Source organism: Pogona vitticeps, chromosome 2, assembly GCF_051106095.1.
Source record: "Pogona vitticeps strain Pit_001003342236 chromosome 2, PviZW2.1, whole genome shotgun sequence".
NCBI classification, from domain to species: domain Eukaryota; kingdom Metazoa; phylum Chordata; class Lepidosauria; order Squamata; family Agamidae; genus Pogona; species Pogona vitticeps.
The window spans coordinates 167,291,861-167,303,299 of record NC_135784.1 but is presented as its reverse complement, the minus strand read 5'-3'; the positions used below and the strand labels follow the sequence as shown (position 1 = coordinate 167,303,299).

Genomic DNA, 11,439 nt, shown 5'->3' with positions numbered 1-11,439 from the left:
GGCTTGTGGTGTTCTGAAGCTTTGTAACTGCATGGAGTTTGGGGTTGCCTTTCAGCATCCGTTTCTCGCAAGAGGGGTCGAGTGTTAGGACCATCTGCTTCCAATGCCAGCTACTGTCTCTTGAGCTTTTCAGAGCAGCTTGCTTTACAGACATTAACACAGTATCCTTTCTTTGCTGTAAAAATTTTCTGCTTCTGTGCTGTCTTCCCCCTCCCTGCTCTCCAATCAACTGGAAACCCGAATAGGGCCTCCAGGTAAAATAATAGAGGCACATCTCTGGCACGTTCTCATAGCCGTGCAGAAGCAGGGATTTGAGCAGGTGAAGCTTGCCCTACAATGTAATTCTGTTGATTTTACTTTTCTGTATGGCCATGACATGTACAGAACTTCTTTTGCATCTGGATACCCTATTTTTAAAAAATGGGTAGAGAGTTGTCCCTCATTTTAGACCCCACTTCTGTATTTTTTTTAACAATGGCCAAACAGGCAGAAACTTTGTAGGTGAAAACTGACTGGAGAAAGAAACTGTTCAAATGCATAGAACCGGTTGTAAGGCTACCTAGATATAGGTGGGAGTCATGGTCAGTTCACAGTTAGCCTCCTAGCTGTACATTAATTCCCTCCCACCCCCTTCAGTCCTGGAATCGGCCCTCATCACTTACTGGCGGCTGGTCGTAGCTCCTCAATACAATATTTTGTAAATTTTAAAACAGATTACAAACTCCATTCATTTAGACTGGGCTCAGATCTGTTGCCTGGGTGGAACAAGAAATATAACTTCCTCTCCCGCATTGGGAGAAAGAAGTCTTCACCAGTACAAAGGCAATGATGGCAAGGATAAGACACATAAATATGGAGGAAGAGAACGGTATCTGCATCACCCTTTCCCCTAGAACACGTGCGAGTCTTCTGCCAGGCAAGGCACTGTACCACCCAGTACCAAAACAGGAAGGTGATGGCGACTCTCAGTCCCAAACTTCAACTACGAAAAAAAACCACGTTTACCTTGGCGGAGGGAGGGGAGGAGGGAGGGGAAGAGCAGGGGGTCCTGGTTCTCTCCCCCCCCCCCCCGCTTTCCCTCAATGGTGCAGTGCTGTTCTTTCAGCTGGTGCCTTTCTCTTCTCTTTCCTCCTCTTCCTTCCCCCTCCTCCTCCTCTTTGGAGCGGAGAGGAGAGGTCGTGCTGACCAAGGGGCTGGTGAGGATGCCCCGTTCCCTCTTCCCCTCCTCTTACGTGATGGACGGAGCATTGGTAGAGGCAGTAAAGAGGGGGAAGAGAAGTGAGGAGGAGGAAAAAGAGAAGGAAAAGAAGGAAGTTATGGGGAGGAACAAATGTGGGAAAGGGAGAAGAGGAAGGGGAACGGGGTGGGGGGGGGTGGAAGGCCTTGCTTGAGGACGAAGCCAAGCACAGGGAGGAAAGAGAAGGGGGAGAGAGAAAAGGGGAGAGGGAGAGTTCAAGGGGACAGGACCTGCCATCCCAAGGGTAGAAGTGGGAAGCCTGAAAATGCCCAAGGGCTCCTCTGTGGACAGTGCTTGGGGGACCAGGCAGGAGGCGTCTGAAGCTGGGCTCTGAGATTATTTTTGAGTGGGGAGACAGAAAATTGTGACACTGCTTCTGAGGAAGGGAGGGAGGGGGACACAGGTAGCCTGCCAGCCAGCCTGGGTGCAGTGCCCCTGGCTGTGTTTGGCTGCACACTGGAGCACCCCGGCACACAGTTTGGGAACCGTTAGTTTGATCATTTTACTTGTCTTCAGTGATGTTTTATTTTTTTCTGTGGGATAGTGGGTAATGTAATTTATAAAGTGGCCAGAGGTAACAGTAAGAGAGCTTAACCTTTATTTCTCTCCTTACCACCCTCTTCCTTTTCTTCTCTCTCTACTGTCCCTCCCTTGTTTTAGCTTTTCTCTGCTTCCCATTCTTCTCTCTCTCCCAGCCCAGATCGAAGACATTCCCAACCCATGCATCCAATAAAGCAACAAATCACTGTTAGAGGCCTATTAACAAGGTTTTCTACTGGTGAATTCTTGTGCACTGACCTTCCTCTCCACCTGACTGAAGAAGGTATTGCTTGAGAATCTTGTGTTTGCACGTACGTGAGCACATATGCGCATGCTGTTAAAAACAGCAAAAACACCACAAAAACCCAAAGATTTCCTGCAGTTCCTTAAAAGGACAAGTACTTTTATTATGGCATAAGCTTCCAAGGACACCATGTGCGAAGACTTATCTCAGTCTATCAGTTTTATATTATACTTTACTTTTCAACAACATTGGAGTTAGGGGCACAAAACTGCATAGTTCAAAATCCATGTATAACTCTTATGCCCCCCAAAACATAACTACAAAGCATAAACAGTTGGTTTCTCTCTCTCTCTCTCTCTCTCTCTCTCTCACACACACACACACACACAGAGAGAGAGAGAGAGAGAGAGAGAACAAGAGAGTTTAGTGCATTAACTTTATGTACTGGATAATGATTACAGTACTGTATTGTATTTATGGACATGATAAAGGACAAAAATGGAAGGGACTCAACAAAAGCAGAAGACATCAAGAAGAGGTGGCAAGAATACGCAGAGGAATTATACCAGAAAGATTTGGATATCCCGGGCAACCCAGATAATGTACAGTAGTTGCTGACCTTGAGCCAGACATCCTGGAGAGTGAAGTCAAGTGGGCCTTAGAAAGCCTGGAAAACAGGAGGGCCTGGCGTGCTCTGGTCCATGGGGTCACGAAGAGGACATGACTAAATGACAACGACAATGACTGTATTTATAGTTCATATTTACAAAGGTCTTCATCCCTGTTATTGTCATGTTGAATAGATGGGAGGAGGAAGTGGGGCTTTACAAAAATGCATCATAATTTCAGTCTGATGTTTTAGCTTTTTCATTTCTCAAAAAATATTTCTATAGGGTAGCGGTCTTTCTTCCACAGTTTGTTTTAGTTTTAGTGCCTGTATCTTAGAAGGGTCCACATCATCCCCCCCCCAAAAAAAAGTCAAAAGCAGTCTTGAATATTAAAAACCGTTGGTCTAATGTCAATTTGTTTTCTGGCATTGCTTGTTCTATGTCTTCTCTGTAATTGTCTGGCAGTGGTTCAAAAATGCTCACCTCCATCAAGTTATCTTCTGTTAATTCTGCTAGCTTGGTAGTTTGGTGTCTATTAGCTCTTGAATTTATCCAAGATCTTTATCTTGAAATCTTTCACACATACTCCGCCTTTTTGCCATACCCATGTTCTCTTCCATGATTCTCTTGGCTCTGTCTTAGGTCCTGACAAGTCATGCACAAAATCTGGAACAGGAATTTATTTATTTATTTATTTATTTATTTATTTATTTATTTATTTATTTATTTATTTATTTATTTATTTATTTATTTATTTATTTATTTATTTAGGGTGGGTTGAAATCCATATATAACCAAAACTGTGCTGCTCAGACATGTGCAATTCAAGAGAGAAATGTCTACAGAGGCTTAGATGAATGTGGATTGGAAGAGCGAGGTCAGAAGGAGTTGAAAATCAGGAAGTAGAGACAGTGATAACAGGTACTCATTTACTAACCTCATGAAAGAGTAACACAGCTGTGGGTGGACTGGTGAGCTGACTAACTTTAGGTCTATTTAAAGTCTCATCAAGAGAGTTCTGTCCCTATATGAATGGCTTTGCAGTGATTTGGACTGCTAAACTTGTGGCACAGTGGTTAAACTGCAGTACTGCAGTGAAGATTCTGCTTATGAGTTGAGTTCCATTCAGGTAGCTGATTTGAGACTGACTCAGCCTTTCATCCTTCTGAGGTTAGTAAATTGTGTACACAGCTTGCTGTGGGGAGGGGAGCCAATATATAGCCTGCATCATTAAACTGTAAACTGCCTAGAGAAAGCTTTAAGGACGATGATGTATAAGTAGCACACTTTGTTTTGTTTTTGCTTTGGAACGCCCATCACAAATCCACACCACGTTCCTTGCTTTCCTTTCCTTTATCTCTTACATAGGATTTGGGAAAGTAACTTTTAATCTATAGATCCCGGAATGATTGTAAAAACCTCTGAAAATCTGGTCTAAATGCCTCCAAATGCCCTTTAAAAGTAACCTTTGAACGTAACCAGGGTATGTTATGCACCATGTATCGAGAGCTACTTCATAACAACTTATTTCATTACTTTTACCATAACTTTTTAACTACACAAGAATAACTAGTTGCAGGCCACCATTTTACTTGTATGTAAGTACTAAGCGCTGGTCTAGAGATCACTAGCAGGTAGGTCACTAAGGCAAGTTATCTCCCCCTAGACCTGCAGATAATACACCATCTTATAGCCTGCTAGATGCCTTGTGACACTGAGGACCCACAAGGAAGCAGCCTTAAGTGATGGTGGTGGAGGAGACTGGTGAGGTAGTGTTCCTCTCAGTCAGGTCTGCATTCCTTCAGAGTCACCTCTTGGTGCGGGGGCTACAGGGGTGGGGTGAGAGCCAAAACTGGATGAGATTACCTCTCTCTCTCTCTCTCTCTCTCTCTCTCTCTCTCTCTCTCTCTCCCTCCCCCCCCCCCCAGCTTGGTACCAGTGAGAGGTGGATTTCTTTTGTCAGAGATCTGGATCTTTTGCTTGTTTTCCCTTCCTGCTCTAAACATCATCATCATCGACCTTCCCTCTCCAGCCACAGCAATTGTATTTTTAAAGACCCTGAGCGCCTAACTGGAGTCATTTGGGGGCCTATGCCTTCGGTATCCCCCCCCACCCACGCATCCCATCTCAAACTTGAAAAGGGAGCAGCATCAGGTAGAGGATGGTGTCAGTTAGGAATCATTTGGAGATGCCTGTTTCCGTAGCAACGTCCCAATTAGGCCTTTAAAAAGGAAGGAATGGGGTTGTACTTTGATCTCTCTTCTCTGGAGAAAAAGCTGGGATGTAAATAGGAGAGTGTGCATAAGTGTGTGTGTGCGTGTGCGCGCGTGTGCATCCACACACACATTTACATATACATGCTGGTGAGGGAGAGAGACAGAAGTACAGAGAGAGAATGAATACAAATATTCAACAGGCCTCTGGCTTGTGAGTTTGAAAGGAAGCCTCTTCACCCTCAAGGAATGTCTGCTCCAGGTTTTTCAACCCTTCTTTTGTGCATCATGGCAGACGTCCCAAGTGGAACAGGAATCCTTTCCCTCCAGGCACCACACAGCAGGCACGCCAGATAGACCCTAAAAGAAGTGTAAGTTGATTAGGTGTTGCATGAAGCACTTTGTGGTGTTTTTATGGAGTTTGTGGCTGCTAAGCAGGAATTCAGAGCCATATAACTTAGCTTAATCCCTCTCTTTCCCCTTTCCTTTAGGGGCCATATCAAGATCACCAGAAGACAGCTCAGCCTGAAAACAGGACTTCCTCCCAAGATGGAAAACCTTGCTGACAACTTCTCCTGCTATGACCCATCCATTGTTGGCTACCGCTACTTGTCAGTGAGCTGGGGCATTGTGGTGACAATCACTGGCACTGTGGGCAATATCCTGACCCTGCTCGCTTACGCAGCTGACACTAAGCTGCAGACACGCTTCAATCTCCTCATCATCAACCTGACCTTCGCTGACATCCTGTACTGCACCTTCTTGCAGCCCTTCTCGGTGGATTCCTACCTCCATCTCCACTGGCGGGCGGGTGCAGACTTCTGCCGCATCTTTGGGATGTTGCTCTTCGTCTCCAACTCGGTCTCCATTTTGACCCTGTGCCTCATCGCCATCAGCCGGTACCTGCTCATTGCCAACACCCCTCTCTTTGACCGCATCTTCTCCCGTCTTGGGGTGATGCTCATCTCCCTGGCCACCTGGGTGGTTGGCATTGCCAGTTTTGCACCCTTATGGCCAGTCTATGTCTTGGTGCCCAAGGTCTGCACCTGCAGCTTCCATCGCATCCGTGGCCGGCCCTACACCACCATCCTCATGGCCCTCTACTTTGTGGTGGGTCTCAGCTGTGTCGGTGTCTTCTACTTCCTCATCCATCGCAAAGTCAAAAGTGCTGCCCAGGCCCTGGTTCAGTACAAGCTCAAGAAAGCCAGCCTAAAAGGAGCCCATGTGGCTGGAACCAGCTCGGCCACAGCTGGACGCTACCAAGAGCTCGACAGTGGGGTGGACAGTGCCAGTCCATCCCAGCATTCCTGTGAAGCCCTGCCCTCTGACTCCACTTCCAAGACCCTTGTTGCGGCAGCTTCTGACAGCAATGCAAATACTCCTCCCACACCTCAGCCTGCGGCCCCACCTAAGAAAAGCACACCCAAGGACAGCAACTCTGAGTTCCGCCGAGTGACACGCATGTGCTTTGTGGTCTTCATTTTCTTTGTCATCTGCTACATCCCCTTCATGCTAGTCAACATTTTTGATGCCAAAAACCGGGCTCCAACCATCCTACACATGATTGCTGCCAATCTCACATGGCTCAATAGCTGCATTAACCCGGTGCTTTATGCTGCCATGAACCGACAGTTTCGTGAGGCTTACAAAGGTGTGATCTACCGGTTTGCTCAGAAATTCAACAGGTGTTGTTAAGCTACTGGGATCTGGTCAGGCTACCTCCGTCTTCATGGAATGGACCTGTTTTCAGAACAGGTTTCTGAACCCTGGTTTGTCCTAGGGAATGGCTTTTCCTGCTGAAAACCTAATTCAGAGATCTTCATGGGGTGTTTCCCCTGATTTTTGCTACTGTATTTTGTCCTGTACTCTGTGGCCCACAGGTAGTATGGAAACCCAACTGGATTGATTAAATGGACCTTGTTGGCACTGTGGAAATCTCCCTTTTGGATTTGTAGCCAGTGACAGTAGCGTGGTTGGCCTTGCCAAGCTCTGGGTACGGCCAACATCCTGATAGGAGTAGGTCCTATGCAGCCCATGTACCTCATACATCCCAGCCTCCTAAAGGGAGTTTTCATCCCTTGATGCTGCCGCTGCCACCACAACCAACAGTGCTTCTGCCATCTTCACCAGAATTACCTGGTCAAAAATCATCAGCCTAGCGAAAAGGCTATACAGTACCAGCCCTTCACAAGGGAGCCATTCTGACCTGGACATGTGATGCAAGAAGATACCCTTATGCCATGGGAAGCCGCCACTGCTGTCACCACCAAATTGTCTTGCAACTGTGACAGCTTAGGGGCCTCATCTCTTGCCACATTTTGATAGCTGCTGTGATGGTGGCAGGAATTGTGGATTGGACAACAATACACAGCCCTTCGCCATCCCTGGGAGCTTGCCCAGGCCTCTCCTACAGCAAATGTTGCTCCTTGGTGTACATCCATTCATTGTCTCACAGAGGCATGTACATGCAATGCTACAAAGCCTGCACTTTCCTCTTTCTTGTGAACAGATTTGTAAATGCATATTTATATTGATCACCTTTACTTGGCACTCAACTACCAAACTATGCATCTGTTTTATCACTTGAAGCACAAGATAGATCTTATTAACATCTATATGCTGACTTCCTTTCCACTCCGAGATGGTGCACAAACTTTCAGCCCTTCCTTTCAAATCCTTCGGTGGTTTTTCCCTCACTTATCTCTCTGATCTTATTATAACCCAATGGATATTTCATCAGAGGCTTTTAGTCACTCTGCTCCACCAGCCTCAGCCACCTAAACATCTTCTGGACCCACAACCTCTCCCTTCCTCTGTTGCTGCTTCACCCCCCCCGACCTAGAACAGCTCCCTTTATTACATACATGATGCTGTCACTTTCCCTCATTTCGGATTGCCCTCCAAAAGCCATTGTTTCTGTGAAACCTATGACAGAACCCCTTGAAAGGGCATTTTCTGCTTCTGGAACACAGTTCCTTCAAAGTTTTGTGTCTGAGCAATCACATGGCAAGTAAAGCCCATATTGTCTCCTGATGATCAGCCACAAAACAAGGCAAGCTCATTCACAGCTTTTATAGCTGAGGAAAACTAATGTGAGAGTTAAACAGACATTTTTTTCCTCTTAAGGTAGCACTGCCTCTAATGACTTGCTAACTGTACCATATAAATTGTCCCCAGAGGAGCTCCATAGCTTTCCCTTGTTTAATCTTCCCCTTTGTTTTCTCTCTCTGCTTACCCTTGAAGTTAAATTATAGACTGATGTTTTGCTGGATGAGGGACCTGGCCTCTTGTACTTCATCAACATCCAAGCACATAGATAGATGGAACTATATTTTATATTACTCATATCTTAAATAATTGTAAAATTACTTATGTTTTATGTAATATTATTCAAACATGCATGTTTTATAGCCATATTTTCTGATCACGCTACCTCATGTCAAAAGTAAAACTGAGTGAGCAAATTCTTTAAATACACAGAGTGCCTGACTGTTGTACATATATTAAGGTAAAATTAGAAGCCATGGGGAGTATCTACTACAGGAGTCTGTCGAAAGATGAACAAGCCAGATGAAGGTGGGCTTTTCTCTATGCAACAACATTGCACATCATGATCTTTTGCAGTGTTACAATGGATTCTCACAGAGAGGCACACAAGGAGGAAGGGAGGGATTCCCGGTTTGCATTACAGGCAATTCCTACACCAGGATGGACAAAGAGTGGCACTCCCCCTGCCACAAAAACCCATTATGTCTCTGTCTCTTTTTGCTTAAAAATCTCCCCTGTGTCTTCTTGGCACATGAGGTAATTTTGCTGTGGGGGGTGGTGGAGCCCTGCCCTGTTTTTAGGGTGGGACTTCTTTGTTGTTCTTCCATCTGCAACAATGGAAATATATTTTTGTGGAGAAATTTGGCATTTAAGGCTTGGCTGAAGGGAATTTTAAGTGGTTGGTTTTTGGGTTGGGTTTTTGTGTGTGTGCATGCTCAGTTTTGTTGTTCCTAGATTCTTCTCTTGTGTTTCCATTAGTATTTTATGATTACTAGCCACCCCTTCTTCCATGCCTTTTTTTAACATCAAGACAGGATATATATATCTCAATCAATCAATCCATCCATCCATCAGAGTTGCTCCAGCCCCATGACATTTGGGTTGCCCTTTTCCATCTCTTCAATAACCTTTGTATTCTGAAGTAACCTGAACTTCAGAGTGCAATCCTGACTGGACAATAAGACCACTGATTACCTGAGCTGAGCTGAGGCCGGCTGAAGCAGTACTCAACCCAAACCCTTCCTGGCCTAGAGAACTTGGAAATTATCTATGCCTACCTTTCTTGGGGTCTAATTTTGTGCCAGCAGAGGGACTGTGTCCTTAAGCTGGGGGAAGATGTTGATTGGTGGAATTTGTCTCTTCTCTACATGTATAGTCTAGTTCTATATGTTTATCAAATGCTCCTTTCCCCAGGTGCCTTTTTTTAATGTAGGGCTGATAACAGGACTAGGTGCAACTGGGTAATAACCAAGTGTAGCCATTTTAAAGCCATTTTAAAGATTTCTCTCACATTTTGAAGTCCAGTATCATATATCTGTTGTTCATCGATCTGGTAAAAATCTCCTTTTGCATGTACATGTTGTTTAATTGATGCTTAATTCTTAAATAAAACAATGAATCATCTTTTGAAACCTGGATATCTCTGGCCTTGACATGTTTCTTTCAGTCAGTTCCATCTTTACTGTGGTTTCTTCTGCAATCCTGTTGTCTGTTAAATTGCTCAAGAGCTGAGGTTGCCAACGCATCATTTCCTGCAACTTTACAGCGAGAAAGTCTTCCCTTGTTTTTATTTCTTCATTATGAGGCTGCTTGAAAAAAGAGTACATAAGGTTAGAAAAAAGACCCCTTATTCAGAGTAATGAAAGGGGGATCCGTTATTTCCAACAGTCCACACAGAGACTAAAATCCTGCAACTTATGTCCTCCTGTTTAATGCAATCACCCTAATATTGTTAATTAATTGCCCTAACAGAAAAAGTGAGTGTAGGCATGTGTTCTTGTGTGCTGAGCCACATGATGCACCACACAATAGCAAATACCTACACTCACTTTTGTTAGTTGTCTCCTGACATTTACAGTGATTGCATAAAAAATACAATAGGATTTTCATTATTATTTGATCCTGCATCAGAGGCTCCAGTTGTAACGTCATTACTCTATTGCTCCCCTCTTCCCCCCCTCTTTTTTTTTTTGCTAACTAATGGCCCTCATTTTAAGATGGAAAAATCATAGAGATAGTTAATGGGCTGGACTTCTTTACTGCCTATTCTATTTATGGGAGTTTATCGTGCAAATAAAAAGAAAACATTCAGTAACATTAACCATGCAATTGAGCAACAACGATGATTTTTTAAAAAAATGATGTTATGGTATCTCTCTTTACAATATAACTGAGTGTTTCTTTTGTGTCAGTTTGTGAAAAAATAATCATCTGTGAATAAACATTGACACAGCTCAGCATGCAGTCATTGGCATATAATGAACATCAAACAAATGAGCAAGAATCATGGTGTGATTCACCGTGCAAAATCTCTTTCCCACAGGGTTCTTTCACTGATAGCATTTGTTTATATAAAAGTACTGGGTTCTGCACTGATACTATCAGTATTTTTTACACCATCCAGAGGACATTCCTCTTGTCTTGCATAATTCAGTGCTTCCCCCCCCCCCTTCCCCATGGCTTCCTGGTCCTTTTCATTCCTCCTGGATCATTGCTTACTTTTAGTATTGCTTTGTACAAGAGGATCCAGTTAAATCCATTTGAAGTTGAGAGCTTTTCCAAACGAGAGTCTGCAAATGAGAGTCTCTTAGTCTGAAGGTTGCCAAGAACGGAAAATACCACTGTTCCGGGTGGTATTTTCCACTTTGTTTTTAGCCACCAGTGAAAACGAAACAAAACACTCTAGGAGAAGAGGAGGAGGTCAACAAGAGGTGCTCGTTTCTTATACCACTCCTTAAAGATTTCTTAAACAGAAGCAGCATTCTCAAAAAGATGAATTTTTAAAAAGAGACGTTTGGGTGTGAATACAGGGAAACTGCCCTCCTTTGGCACCAGGTGATAGAAAGGGATGGGGTGGGAGAAATGCTCTGCCTGGAAAAGTTCTCTATCTTTTGACTGACTTTCGTCCTTCAGTTTGCTTCCAAGATGCCCTGATAGTCTGGATCTACTTGACATCCCTTCCTAGGAGAGAAGAAACTTGGGGGTGCTGATAAAATGGACTAAGGCAGTACTACCACTACCATAGTGCCATGGTATATTTTAGATTACTTTTATGTGAAGTGTGTTAAGGTGAGGAGGGATTCCAATGTGACAGTGATTTGTTTGTTTGTATTCGCGAAGGCTTTCACGACCAGGATCTAATGGTTGTTGTGGGTTTTTTTGGGCTCTTTGGCCGTGTTCTGAAGGCTGTTCTTCCTAACGTTTCGCCAGTCTCTGTGGCCGGCATCTTCAGAGGATTGGAGTAGGAACTCTGTCCATGTTCTGTTGATAATCTCTCCCTCTCCCCCTCTCCCCCCTCCCTCATCAAAACAAAAATATGCTATCTCCCGA

The 11,439-nt window shown here is 44.3% G+C and overlaps 1 protein-coding gene across 1 annotated transcript; it reads left to right on the top strand.

Annotated features, from left to right (window-relative positions):
* The first annotated feature begins 5,391 nt into the window (after positions 1 to 5,391).
* Positions 5,392 to 9,527, top strand: GPR84 (G protein-coupled receptor 84). Its single transcript, XM_020784613.3, has one exon. It carries the CDS (start codon positions 5,392 to 5,394, stop codon positions 6,535 to 6,537), a length of 1,146 nt encoding a protein of 381 aa, XP_020640272.2. The 3' UTR covers positions 6,538 to 9,527.
* Positions 9,528 to 11,439: the final 1,912 nt, after the last annotated feature.